Source organism: Danio aesculapii, chromosome 11, assembly GCF_903798145.1.
Source record: "Danio aesculapii chromosome 11, fDanAes4.1, whole genome shotgun sequence".
Taxonomy (NCBI): Eukaryota; Metazoa; Chordata; class Actinopteri; order Cypriniformes; family Danionidae; genus Danio; species Danio aesculapii.
In genome coordinates this window covers 39,458,818-39,482,747 of record NC_079445.1, presented here as the reverse complement: position 1 = coordinate 39,482,747, position 23,930 = coordinate 39,458,818, and the positions used below count along the sequence as shown (strand labels likewise).

Below are 23,930 nucleotides of genomic sequence, written 5' to 3'. Positions count from 1 at the left end.
AGAATTATTAATAAACACATATGAAACAGTCCCTTAAAAAGGCACCTATGATAAAAATCAACTTTTGTAAGCTGTTTGAACAGAACTGTGTGTAGGTATAGTGTGTCCACTGCCATATAGGAGTGATACTGTATAATCACAACAAGTCTTCTTTTTTAATTTCCTGATGTTAAAATAGGACTCAAATTCCAGTGATTTTGAGGCCCACTGCAACGTGATGTAGGATTGCAGTTTTCCCGCCCACTAAATTGATTGACAGATGCCATGTCTCCATAATAGCATGTATACAAATGTCCACAGAACATTTTGCTAAGAAACTGGGATTAAAACATATGTTATAAGTCTCTGTAATCATCTGCACCTCAATAATTAATTTTATAAGTTTAAAACGGTTTTTAAACAGAGCATGTTCCTAATAAAGACAGTAAAATCACTGTTATTCTTGACCAATATAATCACCATGGCCGCATGGTGTCAGTAAACGTGCATATATGTGTGTGTGTATTGCAAATGGCATTTGTGTGAGAATCATCCTTTCAGAAAGACTCGAATAAAAACCACAAATACATCAAATAAACTTACTTGTTATGGTTGACTAGTAACCTTATTTCAGCTTCACCTGAGTCTGTCTCTATCACCGACTGCTGTTTATCTGACGTAATGCAGGAGAAGCAGACACACACGTCAGAGCGGTGGGCAGGGAGAAGCAGCTCATTTGGGTTTAAAGCCACAGGCTACAAAAACAGCTAGACTTTACTCTGACACCAAAATGGGCAGATTCTACATTATATAATAAATAATCTGATGGGTATATATAGCTGAAACTTTACAGACACATTCGGGAGACACCAAAGTCTTATCTTACATCTTGTAAAAGAGGTAAAATGGGTGCTCTTTAAAAGTGACGTCACATCTTCAGTTTTGTGCTCAGGCGCGCTTTGCCCTCATACTACAAGCATACCGCACCAAAACCCAACCGAATCGTACTCTGGCACACCTCATCCAGCTGTGCACGGTTTGGATATCCTAGTGTGAGTACACCCTCAGGTACATTTTGAAGTATGCAAACTAATTTCTTTAAACTAATTTTTTCATTTATTTATGATTTTGAAATGCATTATGGGATCTTAATCTTTCCTCCAACAACTTGTGATGTTGAAAAGTTAGAAAAAAGTGGCTTTTATTAACATTGTTAATAGTTTAAAGTCATATAATGTCTGGGTTGGCGTTGGTGTCAGTACATTTTCTGTTATTTAACAGACTTATTTCTTTATATATAGTGTCTTATCCATTATATTGATTTAAACTACTAAAATGTCAATAAAAGTCACTTTGTTAAACGACAGAGTTGAATTTTCAACATCAAAAGTCGACAGAGCAGAGATCAACATCCCATAATGCAATTCACAACCGTAAATAAACCGTAAACATCAGTAAATCACGAAATAGAGCAACTGTTAATTAACAGACATTTTTACAGCACTTGCCAACGCACGTGTTGAGCAGTTCAAACAAACAAAACAATATTTACACACTTCAGAACGTCAATATTTGAGTGTGTTGCCTCTTAACAGAATAATTACACACTTTCAAATGTCAAACCACAGAAAACAAATATGAAGAAAGCAGCATTTCTTACCCCGTGTGAAGGATATGTGAGCCAGCCCCAGTCTCCTGATATTTTAGTTGTGTCAAGGAGATTCACTGGAAAACATAAACATAAAAAATGTTCATAATTACTGGTGCATACATCCAATATATTCAGTTACTGTATATCAGCTGAAAACATGCAGCTCGTCTTCTTCAGTGTAGAAAATATTTGTTGGTTAACATTTTATTTAGTATTTTGAGCTTCTGTTTATAGAATCTTGATTTCTGTTCTGTCAACTGCTGATGCTGAAAATTCAACTCTGCAGTTTAACAAAGTGACTTTTATTGACATTTTGGTAATTTGAAACAAAATATTAAGACATAATATTAATAGAATTAAGTCAGTGAAATAACAGGAAAAGTACTGGCAGTTTATTATTTGGCTTTTTATACCAATATTTCACTTCAAACTATTACAAAGTGTCAATAAAACTCACTTTTTCATACTTTTCTTGATCAAAAGTTGTTGCAGGATCTCATAATACAATTCAAAAGCATAAATAAATAAAAAATGTACGGATTATGGATATATTTTATTAATGGATATACTTTTTATATATTTTTTTGCTGTAAAATTATGTTCTTCAGTCTCCGGCGCCTAGACTGTAGCTCTGCACAAGAAGTTGGGCCAGAGAAGAAATGATCGTGCCTAACTAAACCTGGTTTCTCTCTTGGTTTTTTCCTTCACTTTCGTCAATTGGTGAAGTTTTCTTCCTCATCCCTGGCTTGCTTGGTTTGGGACTTGCGCATCGATGGATTTGCTCTTCAGTGTTTGGACTTTCAGCAGTGAAAATGAAGCCACACTGAACTGAATTAAACTGAACTTAAACTCTGAAAACTGGACTGATACAGTTTCAATTTACTAGAACTTCTATGTGAAGCTGCTTCGACACCATCTACATTGTAAAAGCGCTTTAGAAATAAAGATGAGTTGAACTGAATTGTAAAACACGATTAGCTTCTTTACTCAAAAAGCAAGTAAACCCATTGTAGCTTATAAAAATTAAGCTGACTTAATTAAATTTTTATAATTGTAGTAGTTCATTCACTTCATACTTTTAAGGCAGGAGATTTACTAATTTTTTAAGTAAACTAATCACTTTACTGGTATATAGTGTTTAAACAGATACTACACTTCTCATTCAAACAGACCAAACTCTGACCTCCTAACATGACCTTTATGAACGACTGACATCTAATGAAGGTAATAAAACCTGTCCGCTGAAGGACAAAAAAGGCCACAAGTGTCATTCTTTAAAGACATGAGAGAAAAACCATTACATATATCCAGCTAAACGTTCAGCTAATGGCTCCTTCATCAGCCTGAAACCTTTTACGGCTCAATCAATATGACAATTTAACCCAGCGTTAAACACTAACAGCTGCTGAATAACAAATACAGAAGATGGACAAATTGGTGTTTACTGAAAGATAGTTGCCATTCAGTAATCTGATGCGATGAACTATGAATATTAATATTTATTGGTGCCTGGTAATAATGCTGTCACTGACGTTTTCGTTGTGATATGAGAAAAAAGAAGAAAATAAGTCTTGTTTTTAAAGTTTATAATGTGTCACTAAAGAAGTCGCTGAAGAAGGTCGCTGGTTCGAGTCTCAGTTTGGTCATTTGCCATTTCTGTGTGGAGTTTGCATGTTCTCCCTGGAAGAGCACCCGCTGCGTAAAAACATGTGCTGGATGAATGATATGATAAATGTATAATATAATATAATATAATATAATATAAACAATATAATATAAAACAATATAATATAATATAATATAATATAATATAATATAATATAATATAATATAATATAATATAATATAATATAATTCAAACAATATAATATAAAACAATATAATATAATATAATATAATATAATATAATATAATATAATATAATATAATATAATATAATATAATATAATATAATATAATATAATATAATATAATATAAACAATATAATATAAACAATATAATATAATATAATATAATATAATTCAAACAATATAATATAAAACAATATAATATAAAACAATATAAAACAATATAATATAATATAATATAATATAATATAATATAATATAATATAATATAATATAATATAATATAATATAAACAATATAATATAATATAATACTGTATAAACAATATAATATAAACAATATAATATAATATAATATAATATAATATAATATAATATAATATAATATAATATAATATAAACAATATAATATAATATAATATAATATAATATAATATAATATAATATAATATAATATAATTTAATATAATATAATATAATATAATATAATATAATATAATATAATATAATATAAACAATATAATATAATATAATATAATATAATATAATTCAAACAATATAATATAAAACAATATAATATAATATAATATAATATAATATAATATAATATAATATAATATAATATAATATAATATAATATAATATAATATAATATAAACAATATAATATAAAACAATATAATATAATATAATATAATATAATTCAAACAATATAATATAAAACAATATAATATAAAACAATATAAAACAATATAATATAATATAATATAATATAATATAATATAATATAATATAATATAATATAATATAATATAAACAATATAATATAATATAATACTGTATAAACAATATAATATAAACAATATAATATAATATAATATAATATAATATAATATAATATAATATAATATAATATAATATAATATAATATAATATAATATAAACAATATAATATAATATAATATAATATAATATAATATAATATAATATAATATAATATAATATAATATAATTTAATATAATATAATATAATATAATATAATATAATATAATATAATATAATATAATATAAAACAATATAATATAATATAATATAATATAATATAATATAATATAATATAATATAATATAATATAACCAATATAATATATATAATATAATATAATATAATATAATATAATATAATATAATATAATATAATATAATATAATATAATATAACAATATAATATAATACAATATAATATAATATAATATAATATAATATAATATAATATAATATAAACAATATAATATAAAACAATATAATATAATATAATATAATATAATATAATATAATGTAATATAATATAATATAAACAATATAATATAAAACAATATAATATAATATAATATAATATAATATAATATAATATAATATAATATAATATAATATAATATAAACAATATAATATAAAACAATATAATATAAAACAATATAATATAATATAATATAATATAATATAATATAATATAATATAATATAATATAATATAATATAATATAATCACTGAGCTACTGTGCCACCCCATACAAATGTTAGTCAAAGATAACAAACAAAACAAGCATAATAAATCAAAATGAAGACTTTGAAGTGGCCTAGTCAAAGTCCTGACCTGAATCCTATTAAGATGCTGTGGCTTCAATGTGGCTGAATTACAACAATTCTGCAAAGTCGAGTGGGTGAAAAACTCCTCTACAGCATAGTAACTAACTCATTACAAGTTATCAAAAACCCCAATATAATATAATGTAATATAATATTATATAATATAGGGCGCAAAGTGGCGCAGTAGGTAGTGCTGTCGCCTCACATCAAGAAGGTCGCTGGTTCGAGCCTCGGCTGGGTCTGCTGGCGATTCTATGTGGAGTTTGCTTGTTCTCCCCACGTTTGCGTGGGTTTCCTCCGGGTGCTCCGGTTTCCCCCACAGTCCAAAGACATGTGCCATAGCTCATTTGGGTAAGCTAAATTGTCCGTAGTGTACGAGAGGTGGGTTGCAGCTGGAAGGGCATCCGCTGCGTAAAACATATGCTGGATAAGTTGACGATTCATTCCGCTGTGGCGACCCCTGATTAATAAAGTGACTAAGCCAAAAAAAGAAAATGAATGAATGAATGAATACTATAATATAACCACTGAGCTACCGTGCCGCCCCATGCAAATATTAGTCAAAGATAACAAACAAAACAAACGTACCAAATCAAAATGAAGACTTTAGAATGGCCTAGTCAGAGTCCTGAACTCAATCCAATTGAGATGCTGTGGCATGACATAAAAAATGCGGTTCATACTCGGAAACAGTATAGGTGATTTTCTTTTTAACAATTAATGAAAATCATTTTAAAAAATAATATATCAATTATTACATACAATCAACAAATAAAACATGAATATTAAAATATGTTCAATTAATATTGTATTTGTATATTGTTAAAATGTATTACATAATACAGATAGATTACAGACAGATTCTAATATAATATAATATAATATAATATAATATAATATAATATAATATAATATAATATAATATAATATAATATAGTATAATATAATATAATATAATATAATATAATATAATATAATATAATATAATATAATATAATACAATATAATATAATATAAAGAACACAGCATTTATAATATTATATCTTTTTTTTCCTTATGGATGGACATAATTACAGTTTCTACAAATAAACTAGATTCTCACTGGTAGAGTAGGTGCCATATTTTCAGATACATTTCCTGTAAAACATTAGCACACATTTAAACACTAATATTCATTTCCTATTGAACAGTACAAACACACAACTGTATCCTGATGAAGCATGTAGAAGCATGTAGAAGCATACTGTTGACATTCAGTCTGCTTTATTGATGACCAGACACTCTCTTTTCAGTGTACAAATCAAAGTCAGCAAGGAACACGCTTTTTTTTCCCTGTGACTGTTTCCGAAGGCCAAATCACGCAGATTTGACCATAGTAAACTACTGGTTCTCTCCATTTGGGACTGTGATTAGGGATTTGCATGACCTGACGAGGGAAGATGTTACAGATGTGTGAGGAAACGCTCACCTGACCCACTTTTGCCCATCCCGTAAACCCAGAGACCCTGAATCTATGCTTTACATTCAGCACACCTGACTAGTTGGAAATGGGTAAACAAAGAGTCAACTTCAATTTGAAGAAATGCCAGTTGCCAGCTGGACGCGTGTCGGGCAGAGCACTAACAGATAACACAAAACATCTCCAGCGTCCCACAGGCACCACAGAGGAACACATTACCTTTGAATCACACTCCTCACACTTAGACATGACTTGAGAGCATTTGTGGCTGGACAGAATTCGGAATCGATTGGTTTTTGATTCAAATGAGGGATAGATGAACCTTTTCATCATTTGTTTGTTTGTTAGTTTGTAATTTGGCTAACCTCTGATCTGCACTTGCATGTAAATTCCACTATGAGGATTATATTTTATAAATTGTGTAAAGAGGAACATTATTGATTTAACAAATATTGATCTTATTGAAATGCTAATAACTGAACAAATACTTTACATTTATTAGAATTAATTAATTTATTAATTTATTTAAAATATTTTTAATTTTCTCTTTTTTTTTCTCTTATTTTTTAAATTTATTTATTTATTCATTCATTTATTTAAATTTATAATTTTCTTTATTTTTTCTTTTACTTAATTTAAATGAGTGAACTATTCATTCATTCTCCTTTCGGCTTAGTCCCTTTATTAATCCTGGGGTCGCCACAGCGGAATGAACTGCCAACTTATCCAGCATGTTTTTACGCAGCGGATACCCTTCCTGCTGCAACCCATCTCTGGGAAACATTCATACACACTCATACACTACGGAAAATTTGGCCTCCCCAATTCACCTGTACTGCATGTCTTTAGACTGCATGTCTTTAGACGGAGGAAACCCACTCGAATGCAGGGAGAAAATGCAAACTCCACACAGAAATGCCAGCTGACCCAGCCGAGGCTCAAACCAGCGACCTTCTTGCTATGAGGCAACAGCACTACCTACTGCGCCACTGCGTCGTCTAATGAATGAATGAATTTATGAATATTATTTTAAAAATATATATTTTTTCTTTTATATATTTAAATGAACAAATTAATTAATTTATCAATTAATGTATTTATTTATAATATTTAAAATAATATTTTCATTATTTTTTCTTTTTTTATATTATTTAAATGACTGAATTAATTAATTTATTTATTAATTTATTCATTCATAATTTATTTGTTTATTTTATATTTTTCTTTTCTTGTCATTCGTTCATTCATTCATTCATTCATTCATTCATTCATTCATTCTATGTGTATTTTAAGTTAATGTAATGCACTTTGAATTGTAATCTGTATAGTGTATAGTCACAATTCATTTAATACTGCAATTCTGTGATGTTTTCAACATTAAATGTGCCATATAATGAAAATCTGAATATGACTATAGCTGAATAATAACCGTTCAGAACATGGAGATGACATACTGTGAGCCTAAAACACCATTGCATCCACATTCTCATATAAATCCTGTAAGTTTAAAATCCCTGTGAAATACAAGCCAATTGGAACAAAACACAGACTATTAAGTTGCACGTGGTATCATTAAAATGTATGCCTCAGACAGTGTTTGATTGGCCATAAATTTTTCTAGTGAGATTACAACAATGATACCCAATAAAACTCACTATGTATGCCGGACTCTTATTTTGAAAACGGGAGAGGCAGGAAGACTAAATTTTCATGATGTAATATTAAAACAAGACAAAAAAATGATGGTTGGAATGGAATTAAGTGACAACAAAGGTGTCACACTCACATCTTTAGATTAAAGCACTACACGATGGAGGAAAAATGACAGATAATTGGTCATAAACCAAATGGGTTGTTTTTACAAAACTACATAATTTTCTAAAGGATCAAAAGACACTGAAGACAAGTAATAATGCTGAAATAGGAATAAATTACAGTTTAATTTATATTCAAATGGAAAATATTTAAATATTTCACAATACTACCGTATTTTTCATTCAATAAATGGTGAGCATAAGAGAAATAGTAGTAAATCCCGAATTTTGTATATGTTATGTGAGCATCTTTAACACAAACTACTTATCTAAACAAACCCCATTTATTTAATTTGTCATTAAAAACAAACTGAAATGAATTGAGCATTTACAGTGATGTGAAAAAGTGTTTGCCTACTTACTGATTTATTAATTTTTGTATGTTTGTTATCTTTTAATGTTTCAGATAATTGTAAATATCATTTACAAAGTGTAAATATTAGTCAAAACTTTGGAATGGCCTCGTCAAAGTCCTGACCTGAATCCAATTAAGATACTGTGGCATGACTTATTCATAGTCAAGGACTATTAGTCAAAGTGTAAATATTAGTCAAGACTTTGGAGTGGCCTAGTCAAAGTCCTGATCTGAATCCAATTGAGATCCCGTGGCACGACTTATTAATAGTCAAAGACTATTAGACAAAATGTAACTATTAGTCAAGACTTTGGAGTGGCCTAGCCAAAGTCCTGAACTGAATCTAATTGAGATACTGTGGCATGACCTTTAAAAGGCAGTTCATGGATGAAAACCCACCAATGTGGCTGAATTTAACAATTTTAAAAAGATGAGTGGGTCAAAATTCCCCCACAGCACTGTAACAAGCTCATTGCAAGTTATCGAAAACACTTACAGTAATTGCAGTTGTTCTTGCTAAGGGTAGACCAAGCAGTTATTAGGTTTAGGAGGCATACACTTTTTCACACAGGACTATGTAGTTTTGTATTTTGTTTTCCCTTAATAATAAAAGCTGCACGACATGTTTACTTGTGTTATCTTTGATTAATATTTAAATCTGTTTGATGATCTGAAACATTAAAGTGTGACAAACATGCTAAAAAAAAAGAACTCAGGGGGCACCAGTGTAAATCAGGTCTCAAGTGAGCTCCACTTTACCTTTGTTATTTTTCATGTAAAAGCAGTGCAGTCCTCCAGAGAAGCTCTCTCATTCTGCTCATTAACAGGCTGTCCGTGGCATTTTTGTCATTATTTTAAATGTCATCACTTTGGTTAATTTTGTACTTGGAGAACTTTTTTTTTTTAGCTGGCTCTGATCTCTCCTTCTCACAGGGAGCACATGTTGTAATCAGCGGCATTAGTGCACTTGGTGATTGGACTTTAATTTGGAAAGGCTGTTTCTGATGAGAGCAGTGGGTCAGAAAGGAGGAACAGATGGCCTCTATCTCTCTTTCTCTCTCTCTTTCTCTCTCCGATTCTTTCCTTCCAAATCTTTGGCTCCTTTCTGTACATCAGTGTTATGGTGTAACTAACTAAAAGTAGCCCCCTGCTCATACACCTGTCAGTTTAAAAATGTTGGAGACATTTTGGCTATTTAAAAGTTCATTCATTCATTTTCCTTTGACTTAGTCTCTATTTCAAAGGTCGCCACAGCGGAATGAACTGCCAACAATTCCAGCATATGTTTTACGCAGTGGATGCCCATCCAGCTGCAACCCAGTACTGGGAAACACCCATGCAAACTCATTTACAGTACACTACAGTCAATTTAGTTCATTCAGTTTACCTGAAGTGCATGTCTTTGGACTGTGGGGGAAACTGAAGCACCCGGAGGAAACCCACGCCAACACGAGGAGAACATGCAAACACAGAAATGCCAACTGGTCCAGCAGGTACTCAAACCAGCGACCTTCTTGCTTTGAGATGACAATGCTAACCACTGAGCCACCCCAAAAATATTTTAAGTGCTTCTTTCATCAAACTTTAACAATTATCAAACAACTTTAAATATTAATCAAAGATAACAAACAAAATAAACATAGAACAAAAGAACAGCTTGGAGTCCTGACCTGAACCCATTTGAGATTAATAGCTGCCTGCCTTGGATGGATGGATGGATGGATGGATGGATGAATGGATGGACGATTGAATGGATGGATGGATGGTTGGATGATTGGCTGGATGGATGGATGGATGGTTGGATGGATGGTTGGATGGATGATTGAATGGATGGATGGATGGACTGATGGACAGGCAGATGGATGAATAGATGATTGAATTGATGGATGGTTGGATAGACAGATGGATGGATGGATGGATGGATGGATGGATGGATGGATGAATGGATGGATGATTGAATAAATAATTGGATGGATGGATGGATGGATGAATGGATGGTTGGATGGATGAATGTATGGTTAGATGGATGGATGGATGGATGATTGGTTGGTTGGTAAGATGGATGATGGATGGATGGATGGATGGATGGATGGATGGATGGTTGGTTGGTTGGTTGGTTGGTAAGATGTATGGATGGGTGAATAGACAGATGGATGGATGATTGAATGAATGAATGTTTGGATGGATGGATGGATGGATGGAAGATGAAGAGATGGATGGATGGATGGATGGACGGTGAGGGGAATAATACACAAATCAGAAGCTCCGGCATCTGCATGTCAAGATGACACTGCAGATAAATCACTTTCAAGGCTTTTCATCACAGATTGAACAGAGAGTGGCATGCTTCAGTCTGTGTAGCAGTATAGTTTGAGACATTTCACAGTTTTGACACTCTGACGTTTGGGAAGTCTGGTTCATTTTAGTCAAACATGTACAAACATACATGCTATAAAAATAAGTACAGTGCCCTAAAAATGTACTTATGCAAAGTGGGATTTAGGAGAATATCAGCATAAATCCTTGCCATTTTATGATGATTTTTATTGAGAAGGACAACGTATGAAAACTACAATTTGATTAAGAACCTGTGCTGACTCTGATGTTTATTGAATTAGCAATTACGTTATTATGGTCTTCAAAGATAACCGCCAGTATTTAATGCATTCATGCAAAGAATAATAAGATGATTGTGATGATTTTGGCTAAATGCATTTACAAACTTTGGATATTTATACAAATAAAATAAAGTTGGGATGGATCTTGTTTCATTACTGGATCACGTGACAGTCACGTAATTTAATTATAAATAAATGCTTTTTTTCGTAACCCATTGTTTCTTTATTTATTTGTTTATATTTTTATTACATTTTTACTTTACACTTATACATATGGACTTCAATTCTACAGAGAAAAAACTAAATGAAAGAAAGAATGAAAAATAAAATAAAATAAAACTAAATAAAACAAAATAGCAGCCCATTATTGGTTCAAATATAGACAAACCCATCACTGGGTTGTTTTTTAAATTAAATTGATATAATGTTTTTAACCCATCTGAGTGTAAAAAGCACTATAGAAATAAAGATGAACTTAATAGAATGGAATTCACTCTACAAAAATGCTGGGTTGTCATAACCCATTATCTCTTCTTTAAATATATATATATATATATATAATTTTTTTTTTTTACTTTACACTGATACTTATGGACTTCAATAATATGGAGAAAAAAACTAAAATGAAAGAAACGACAAAAATATAATTAAATAAAATAAATTAAGCAAAACTGAAATTAAAAACAAAATTACATTGCAGTAAATTAATTTTCCTCACAACTTTAATTAAAAAAAAAATAAATGCTGAGATGTCGTAACCCATTGTTTCTTTATTTATTTGTTTATATTTTTATTACATTTTTACTTTACACTTATACATATGGACTTCAATTCTACAGAGAAAAAACTAAATGAAAGAAAGGATGAAAAACAAAACAAAACAAAACAAAACAAAACAAAACAAAACAAAACAAAACAAAACAAAACAAAACAAAACAATTTAAAATAAAACAAAATAAAATAAAATAAAATAAAATAAAATAAAATAAAATAAAATAAAATAAAATAAAATAAAATAAAATAAAATAAAATAAAATAAAATAAAATAACAGTAGGTTATTATTGGGTCAAATATGGACAAACCTCTCATTGGGTTATTTTTTTTAATTAAATTTAAAAAGGTTTTTTAACCCGTCTAAGTTGTAAAACGTGCTATAGAAATAAAGATGATCTTAATATAAATTAATTCACTCTAAAAAATGATGGCTTGTAATAAATATTTTTTATTGCATTTTTACTTTACCCTTATACATATGGACTTCAATAAAATAGAGAAAAAAAATAAATAAAAGAAAAAATGAAATAAATGCAGCTAAATTGCGGTGACATGGTGGCTCAGTGTCACCTCACAGCAAGAAGGTCACTGGTTCGAATTTTGGCTGAGGCAGTTGGCATTCCTGTGAGGAGTTTGCATGTTCTCCCCGTGTTGGCGTGGGTTTCCTCCGGGTGCTCCGGTTTCCCCCATAGTCCAAACACATGCGCTCTATAGGTGTATTGAATAAACTAAATTGTCCGTAGTGTATGTGTGTGGATGAGAGTGTATGGATGTTTCCCAGTACTGGGTTGCAGCTGGAAGGGCATCCACAGTGTAAAACATATGCTGGATAAGTTGGCGGTTCATTCCTCTGTAGTGACCCCTGATGAATAAATGGACTAAGCCGAAGGAAAATGAATGAATGAATGAAGATAAACTGAAATAAAATAAAATAAATTAAGTTAAACTGAAAAAATAAAATTAAATACCACAAAACTAACCCATTATTGGGTCAAAAAACTGTGGTCATTTCCTCAATTAAACTTAAATAACATTTTTGTAACCCAGGGCTTGGGTTTGGTCATATTTAACCCAACATCAAGTAACAACAACCCAGCATTTTTCAGAGTGTTGTCAGTATGTGTTCCACATTGTGAAAATCACAGCATTCATTTTTCAATCTGCCCGTCATAAGCATTTGTATTTTTCTCCAAAGCAGTCGGTTTAGTCAAGTCATTTTCCTCCCTGACAGATTTATCACAGCAAATATTCCTCAAGTGATTTCTGTGTTTCAGCAAAACTAATCTCTACCTTTTACACTCTCTTTCTGCAGCCAATTTCATGACACAATTACACATGGAGATCCTGTCAGACATGACAAATGCCTTTCCTCAACACAACAGAATTAAGCGAACACCTTTTAAAACTACTTCTAATCTTTTGCCCCTTCAAAAAAATGTCATTTTAAAGAGTCCATCCATCAAAAGCAGAAAAGTCAGTGGCCTGTGGTGAAATAAGTTTACAGTTGCGCACAATCAGTTGCGCACAATCAGTTGCGCACAATTTTTCCACTTTCACACGAAGTTAAGTGTTCTCTGTTTGGGCTGGGCTGGTGCTTTCGGATGGAAGTGTGTATCGTGTGAGAATTGATGGAGAGGAAACTGATAGAGAAAAGATGAGAGTGTGTTAAACAATACAGGTCTGACACTGCGAAAATACGCACACAACAGCAGTACATGATAATTCAACACTGTGCTTTATGGGCTAGATGTCATCCGTTGACTATTAACTTTGGTATCAAAGCCAAATGATACTTCTCAATTTACAACAATGAAGATGAATTAAATTAAATTATATTAAAATTGCATGCATTTCATCGAAAAGGTTCAGAAGTTAGTAATTAAAAGTAAAATAAAAAAAGAAATAAAAAACATAAAATAAAACTTTATCTGTCATCAAAGAAATGTAAATATAAGTCAAAGATAACAAACAAAATAAACATAAAACAAAATGAAAACTTTGCAGTGGCCTGGTCAAAGTCCTGACCTGAATCCAATTGAGATGGATAGGTAGCAGCCTTGGATGGATGGATGGATGGATGGATGGATGGATTTTTGGATCATTGGATGGATGGATGGATGGATGGATGAATGTTTGGATGGATGGATGGATGGATGGATGAATGGATGGATGGTTGGTTGGTAGGATGGATGGATAGATGGATGGATGATTAAATAGATGATTGAATGAATGAATGTTTGGATGAATGAATGAATGGATAAATGGATAGATGGATGATGGAGAGATGGATGGATGGGAAGGGGAATGATCAGATCAGAAGTGAAATAAAATAAAATCAAATAAAATCAAATAAAAGTGATGGAAGGAAATTTTATCGTGGGTTAAAAAAATATTTTTTAATTAATCAATGGTTTAAAAAAATATTAATAATAAAAATAAATAAATAAATAAAATGTATTAATTGAGAAACACTAAGTAATAAGTCACAAATTATTTGAGACAGATTAGGAATGCATTTTAGGTTAAAATATGCATTTTTATGTTTATAACTAAATAAATAAATTAAATGATTAATGGTTTGTTAAATAAAATAATAAAATAATAAATAAAATAAAATAAAATAAAATAAAATAAAATGCATTGTGGGTTAAAAATAACTTTGAAAAATAAGATAATAAAAATATAATATAATATATAAAAATATAATAAGAATGTTTTATTAATTGAGAAACCCTTTATGTTACTGATAAAAAAAATAAATAAATAAATAAATAATAACAATAATCTTGTCTCAACACTGCAGGAACTTCTCCGCCAACAGCAAGTGATTAAGCATAATGCAGTTTGGGCTAAAAATGTAAAGCTTCTCCTAATGAGACAGGAATATGTATGCCATCCTGATGGGAATAGCAACATATTGTTTTTCATTAGTACGGGATGTATTTTTAATGAACAGAAGTGTGAAATATGCAAACGGGGGAGGAATCTACAAGAGAATTAAATATATACCTGTGTTTGTTTGTTTGTTTGTTTTCTTCTGCATTGTAATTATACAAAGCATATTTTCAAACGCTCTGAGCTGTGTTACATTTATTAATGCTGTTTTTTTTTTACAGCACTGCTCTCTAATAAAGATTTGAACAAGACCATGGCATTAAAATCTTTCTAATTTTAGTCAAAAGCATCGAATGCAAATTAGCACATAATTAATTTAAAAAATGTCTGATTTGCATATTTAAAAACATTTCACAAAACATTTATTACACCTTAATAAAACAATGTTTTATTTTATTTTACATTTTTCAGGTTTTGTTTACTCTGAACATGTATTTACAACAAAACATCAACAATAACAACAACAATAATAATAATGCTGGTTGCTAAAGCATTGCTAGGTGGTTGCTAAGGTGTTGCTAGGTGGCTGGTAGGTGGTTGCTAAAGTGTTGTTAGGCGGTTGCTAATGTGTTTTAGGTTGTTGCTAAGGTGTTACTAGGTGGTTGCTAGGGTGTTGAGTGGTTGCTAGGCAGTTGCTAAGGCGTTGCTAGGTGGTTGCTATGGTGTTGCTAGGCGGTTGATAGGTGGTTGCTAAGGTGTGGCTAAGCGGTTGTTAGATGGCTGCTAAGGTGTTTCTAGGCAGATGCTAAGGTGTTGCTAGGCAGATGCTAAGGTGTTCTGTGTAGTTGCTAGGCAGTTGCGAACATAAATTAGCATGGTTCTAGTATAAATTATCATGTTGCTAGCATGTTTCTAGCATAAATTAGCATGTTATTAGCATGATTCTAGTATGAATTAGCATGTTTCGAGTATAAACTAGCATGCTGTTAGCATGAATGTAGTATGAATTAGCATGTTGCTAGTATGATTAGTATGTTTGTTAGTCTGTTTAGTTTGGATTGGTATATTGTTGGTATGTTGTTAGTATGTCCAATGTTAAGTCAATGGCAGTTTTTTTTTTACAATGGAAGTCTATGGGACAGTTGCTAGGGTGTCGTAAGTGGTTGCTAGGCTGTGGCAAGTAAATTGAAACGTCATCAGTGATTGGAATATTGGTCGTCTGAGTTAAATGAGCCCAGCCTTAAGTCTGTGTGACAGTCTGGCGCTAAGTTATGAGGTCAGAAAGTTTGGTCCAATGTTAAGTCAATGGGACTTTTCAGAATATTCCGGATCAGTTTTCGGAAAACCGTGAGTCGGATCAGTTGGAAAAGATATAGCAATCCGAGTCAGACCAGTTTGAAGGTTTGGAGTTAGTTTGGTGTTTGTAGTATGAACGGTCTAGGAGGAGATGGGTTCTTAAAATAGTCTAAGAAGAAGAAGACGGAAGAAGAATAAGTTTATGTAGCATAACAGCATGTTGGCTTTCTCAAGCCACCATAATACTTTCTTTACATTTATATAGCGCTTTTCTGGACACTCAAAGCACTTTATACATTTTTGAGGAAATCTCCTCATCCACCACCAGTGTGCAGCATCTGAAAATAAATTTATCCCTCAAAAATGTATAAAGCGCTTTGAGTGTCCAGAAAAGTGCTATATAAATGTAAATTATTTATACAAAAAATATTGTCTTGTTTTCAGAAATAAGTAGTCAAAAATAAGCAAGTTTTTTCCTTTAACAAGCCAAATAATCTGCCAACAGGGGAAGGAAAATATTCTTGTTTATTCATTCATTCATTCATCCATTTTCTTTGGGCTTTCCCTTTATTAATCTGGGCCCGCCACAGCGGAATAAACCGCCAACTTATCCAGCACATGTTTTACACAGCGGATGCCATTCCAGCTGCAACCCATCACTGGAAAACACCCATTCACTCTCATTCAAAAAACATACACTACGGCCAATTTAGCTTATTCAATTCACCTATAGCGCATGTGTTTAGACTGTGGGGGAAACCTGAGCACCCAGAGGAAACCCACACCAACACGGGAAGAACATGCAAACCACAGAAATGCCCGAACCAGCAACCTTCCGCCATCATGTCGCCCCATTTTTAACCAACAATGGTGCATTTTTTTTGTTGTTTACTTTTATTTATTTATTTCATTTAATTCTTACTTTTGTTTATTTGTATTTATTTTATTTGTATTTATTTAATTTGTATTTATTTTATTTGTATTTATTTTATTTGTATTTATTTTATTTGTATTTATTTTATTTGTATTTATTTTATTATATTTTACTTGCTTTATTTGTATTTATTTTATTTTACTTTTGGTTATTTGTAGTTATTTATTTATATTTTATTGTATTTTTAACTTTTGCTTATTTTTATTTATTTCATTTATTATATTTAACTTTAATGAATTTTTATTTTTGGAGATTTTTGGATGACTAAAAATAAGATAGAAAGGAGTGAGTAAATATTTATTGCAGTGTATTGTTTTGTTATTATACCTATTAAAGTACTGCTATATTTGCAGCCAATGTCAATATCATAACACTACCATATATCGTAGGAAAATCTTAAGCAACAACCAAAAATTGTGATACTTATCTAAAAGAGATTAAATGAATGGTATATTTACATTTCCCAGTGATGGGTTGCAGCTGAAAGGGCATCCGCTGCGTAAAACGTGCTGGATAAGTTGGCGGTTCATTCCGCTGTGGCGACCCCAGATTAATAAAGGGACTAAGCCGAAAATAAAATGAATGAATGGTATACTCTCACTTCTTATGATTTCTTCTTTCTATTGCAATCTATTTCTTTATCAGGAATGAGCAGAATTTCAAACTCACTCTCACTCAGGAACTTCTGTGTTTGTTCCAGATGGAGCTTCAACAGATGCAGTTTTGCAAAGTACTGATGAAAGCTTTTCCATGACTTTTGATAGGCAGGACATCCATATGGCTTCTGCTCTGATATTGTATGAACAGATCACACGCATGCACGGACGCACACTCACACACACACACATACACACACACACACACACACACACACACACACACACGCCATGACAACAAAAATACAGAGTGTACTTTAATGCTTTCTTGGAAAATATCACTGTTTGTTCCTTTATGATTGTCTGTGTTCAGACAGCGATTATTCCTTCTCAGTGATGAAGTCTGTTCTGGACACACTGCATTTAATTTTTTACAGGTTTGACAAGTACATCCCATAACCCAAACAAACGAGTTAGTGCTTGTCATGTAAATTTTCACTATTTTCATTACAAAGTTTGAATATTTTTAATGAATTTATAAAATTTTCATAACTGAAAAACATTTTAAAGATAAGTCACTAATGAATAAATAAATAAATGAGATAAGTAAATAAAATAAATCACAGTCTTTATAAAATAAATACATAAAATAAATAAATAAATAAATAAATAAATAAATCACAAAAAATCTGTCTCTATAAAAATGTAAATAAATAAATAAATAAAACAACTATAAAAATAAAGAAAGAAAATAAATCACAATCTATAAATAAATAAATAAATAAATAAATAAATAAATAGGATACGTAAATAAATCACAGTCAATATAAAATAAATAAATGAATGAATTAAAATAAATCACAGTCTCTATAGAAATAAAATAAATAAATAAATGAAACAAATCACAGTCTATACAAAAAGAAATAATAAAGAAAACAAATCACAATCTATAAATAAATAAATGAGATAAGTAAATAAAAAAAATCACAGTCTATATAAAATAATTAAATAAATGAAATAAATTAAATCACAGTCTCTATAAAAATTCAAATAAATAAATAAATAAAACAAATAATAATCTCGATAAAATTTTAATAAATAAATAATACCAATCATAATCTATATAAAATAAATAAATAAATTAATTAATTAATTAAAAATTTTAAAATCAAAATCTATCAATCAATCAATCAATCAATCAATAAATGAGATAAGTATACAAAATAAATAAATGAAATAAAATGAATCACAGTCTCTATAAAATAAATAAACAGATAAAATAAATAAATAAAATAAAATAAATCACAGTCTCTATAAAAAATTTAATAAATAAAACAAATGAGTCTCTATAAAAATTTTAATAAATAAATAAATAAATCACAGTCTATATAAAAATAAATAAAGAAAGAATAAATGAAAACTATAAATGTCCACAACTATCTATCATTATTATTATTTTTATTTTTATTTTTATTATTATTATTATATCATTATTTATTATTATCCACTATTATCTATCTTATTTATTATCTATCTATTTAAATTTTCTATTAAAACCTATAATAAATAAAAATGACAACCCAGATATTTAACAAATAGTATATAATGATGTAAATCAATTTTAGAGTAAATGTAGTACTATACAAGATTTAATTTTCAATCTTCAAATACCGCATTAAGATACAGGATGAATTAAAGTGACAACCCAAATAAAATATAAAAAAGTTAACTTTAGGATTATTATCTTTCAATAAAATAAAATATTCCAAGTATCAACCAATATAAAAAAAAAATGACACAGAACACAGAAAACAGGAAAAATAACTGTAAACAAAAAAAAATAGACAAAAATAAAATAAAACTAAACATTTATAAGCAATAGAACAAATGAAATGAAAGAACAATAATAATAAACAATGTTGACCGGCATTATATTATGCAATCAGAAACTGAAGTGGGGAAAAACAGACTGGTTACCAAACAGGTTGCCAACTAAACAAGTTAAACTAATAAAGTTGTTGTTTTCAGCAGTCTAGTTATCCATCCTCTCAATACACCAGCACTGATAACAGCCAGTTTCACATCAAGACTGCTAACCAGGAGGCTGATCTGACAAATATTGTTTTTCCATTATAATTAAGTCGACTGTGGATCTCTGTGTGCCAGCGCTTTTGTTTCTGAGGCGGAAAAGCGGCCATTTCTCTCCGTCTGAAAATGACACATCCTTTCAACACTTCACAAGGAGAACAACAAAGGTAGGACGTCTGAACACCCTTGCGCTCGACGGAGAGTCACCAAAACAACATTCACTTTCAGCTCATCATCTGAATGCTCCAGGACTTGTTTCATGATCCATACTCAAGACTCTTAGCTCAGAAACACATCACGGTCATTAGATCGCCACCGTTCGAGAATCCGTGGAGAATTTTAGACACAGCACTGCTTCTGTCAGCTGTAATGAATTGCTGATGGTGTTCAGAAATAAAGAAACGACAAATCAAGAATCAATTCTGAGACACTGAGAATGAAGAATCAATTCTGCGACACTGACAAGAATCAATTCTGAGACACTGAGAATGAAGAATCAATTCTGAGACACTGAGAATGAAGAATCAATTCTGAGACACTGACAATTAAGGAGCAATTCTGAGACATTGAGAAGCAAGAATCGATTTTGAGACATTCACAATCAAGGATCAATTCTGAGATATTGAGAAGCAAGAATCGATTCCAGAAACTAAGAATCAAGAATCAGTTCTGAGACATTGGGAATCAAGAATCGATTTTAAGGCACTGAAAATCAAGAATTGATTCTGAGACATTGAACATCAAGAATCAACTCTGAAACATTAAAAATCAAGAATCAATTCTGAGACGTTGAGAATCAAGAATCAATTATGGGACATCGAACAGCTAGAATCAAATCTGAGACATTCAAAATAAAGGATCAATTTTGAGATATTGAGAATCAAGGATCAATTCTAAGACATTGAACATCAAGAATCAATTCTGAGGCATTATGAATCAAGAATTAATTGTGAGACACTGAGATTTAAGAATCAATTATGATATATTGATAATCAAGAATTGATCTTAAGACAAGAATCAAGAATCGATTCTAAGATATTGAGAATCAAAAAACGATTCTAAGACATTGTGAATAAAGAATCAACTCTGAGACATTGCGAATCAAGAATCGATTCTGAGACATTGCGATTCAAGAATAAATTCTGAGACATTGAGAATTAAAACACAATTTTGAGACATTGAACATCAAGAATCAAGTCTGAGACATTGAGATTTAAGAATTTATTCTGAGACATTGAGGATCAATAATTGATTCAGTAACATTAAAAATAAAGAATTGATTTTGAAAAAAATCAAGAATTAATGTTGAGACATTGAAAATCAAGAATAAACTCTGAGACATTGAGAATTAAGAATCAATTCTGAGACATTAAGAATCAAGAATCAATTCCTTGAAACTGAGAATCAAGAATCAGTTCTAAGACATTGAGAATCAAAAATTGATTCTGAGACATCGAGAATCAAGAATCAATTCTTGAACATTGAACATCAAGAATCAATTCTTGAACATTGAACATCAAGAATCAATTCTGAGACATTGAACATCAAGAATCAATTCTTGAACATTGAACATCAAGAATCAATTCAGAGACATTGAACATCAAGAATCAATCCTGAAACACTGAACATCAAGAATCAATTCTGAGACATCAACGATGCCCAAGGACTCATTTCATGATCCATACTCAAGACCCTCTCCTCAGAAACACATCACAGTCATTAGATCGCCACTGTTTGAAAATCCGTCTGCTTTTAGACACAGCACTGCTTCAGTCGTCTGTAATTAATTGTTGATGGTGTTCAGAAATAGAGAAACGACCCTCAACTATCTGCTCTCCTCTGCGCTTCACACTTCAACTCTTTTGATTTGAATCATCTTCTAGGATGTTTCAAAAAGCAGAGTCGATTCTGAGACATTGAGAATCGATTTGATTCTGAATCAAGAATTGATTCTGAGACATTGAGAATCAAGAATCAATTTTGAAACGTTGAAAATCATGAATCAATTCTGAGATGTTGAGAATCAAGAATCAATTATGGGACATCGAACAGCAATAATCAAATCTGAGACATTCAGAATAAAGGATCAATTTTGAGATATTGAGAATCAAGGATCAATTCTAAGACATTGAACATCAAGAATCAATTCTGAGGCATTATGAATCAAGAATCAATTGTGAGACACTGAGATTTAAGAATCAATTCTGAGACACTGATAATCAAGAATTGATCTTAAGACATTAAGAATCAAGAATCGATTCTGAGATGCTGAGATTTAAGAATAAATTCTGAGACATTGAGACTAAGCAGGAACTCATTTGCATTTAAAGGTACAGCACATCCAGTACACCCAGCTTGAACCCATAACTTGGACAAGCTGTAGCAAATGATCTGTAGTGTACTTTTAGCTAAAACGTCTCACACACACATTCTGGAGACACTCGTGATGTATTTAAAATCACATGAAAACTTTCAGAATATATCCCCTTAAACTATTTTACTTTTAATAAATCATAAATCATGGCTATACACTACAGGTTCACTAGCGCTTCATATTCATCAGTTTTTAGTCACAGCAGTACTTCAGAGAACTGTAATGAATTGTTGATAGCGTTCAGAAACAGAGATACGACACACGTCAGTCTGTGTGCAGACGCCTCACACTTCAATTATTTCAGCAGGTCTGTCTAATGGCTCAGTTTACAGCGGCCTGAGATGAAGAAGACCCGGAGAAACACGAACACGAGTCTCTCTGTCCGTCCCTGGAGGAAACAGTGGCACCAGTGTCCACACCGGCCGTCCTCAGGGACTGTTTGCTCACTTGTTTGCTGGAGGGGTGGAAAGACCTGCAAAGCTATTTTTGGGATGAACGGAAAGCACAGCACAATTCTATGTGGAACATCCAGCATTGCTTCAGTTAGTTAGTTAGTAGCAGTAATGAGCTAGGGATTCATGTTCACTAGTTTACAGGGGGTTTAGAGGGTTGAGAGCCTCTGACAAAAGTTCAACTCAAGATTCAATCAAATCACAATGGATTAAATCAAGTCTTGGCCTATTTTCCTAAACAAACCCTCTGCTGGGTTCCACACAATTACTTCATGTTGTTCAAACACAAATCACTGAAGTTAACTTAATTGTTTTTACAAATTTAAGTGAATTGAACATAAAACAATTGAGTTGTCCTCCTCCCCCCCAAAAAAACCCCCCGCAAGAATTGTGTTGTTTCAGCTCATTTTAAATAAGTAGTTTGAACAACCAGCAAAGAAAAAAAATTGAGTGTATGCAACTAGTGATAATTTATTGTGTTGTTAATATTTCTACATTAACAGCGTTTTAATTTTCATCAGTCTAAAAATATAATATATTATTATTTAAATTAAATTACTTCTGCTTATTAACCGAAAAACAAAACTATGAAGAATACAAAATGAAATTAAATACCAATTATCAAATAATATAATACACTGTAATGTTGGGTTCCTCACAATCAATTTGTGTTGGGACAACATGAAGGAATTAAGTTCACTTATTCGTTTTTTACAAATTTAAGTGGATTGAACTTAAAACCATTAAGTTGTTCCCCAAAAAAACTCAAGAATTGTGTTGATTCAGCTCATTTCAGTTAAGTAGTTTGAACAAGCAGCAAAAATATTTTTGCAAATATAGTTGAAGTCAGAATTATTAGCCCCCCTTGAATTGCAAGAAAATTTTCACATTATGTCTGATAATATTATTTCTTCTGCATAAAGTCTTATTTGTTTTATTTCGGCTAGAATAAAGAAGTTTTTAATTTTTCAAAACCCATTTTAAGGTCATATTATTATTAAGCCTTTAAATGTCACTTTAAGCTGTATAGAAGTGTCTTGAAAAATATCTTGTCAAATATTATTTACTGTCATCATGGCAAAGATAAAAAAAATCTGTTATTAGAAATCAGTAATTAAAACTATTATGTTTAGAAATGTGTTGAAAAAAATCTTCTTTCTGTTATCAGAAATTGGGGGAAAAAAAACGGGGGCTAATAATTCAGGGGGGCT

General features: G+C 30.7%; 1 protein-coding gene across 2 annotated transcripts in view; it reads right to left on the bottom strand.

Moving 5' to 3' along the window:
• epha8 (eph receptor A8) overlaps nucleotides 1-23,930 on the bottom strand; it is a 180,972-nt gene that overhangs the window by 123,948 nt on the left and 33,094 nt on the right. For both annotated transcript variants that reach the window (XM_056467927.1, XM_056467928.1), the window contains exon 2: nucleotides 1,640-1,704. In XM_056467927.1, coding sequence (XP_056323902.1) covers nucleotides 1,640-1,704 — 65 coding nt within the window. The remainder of the gene's footprint in view (nucleotides 1-1,639; nucleotides 1,705-23,930) is intronic.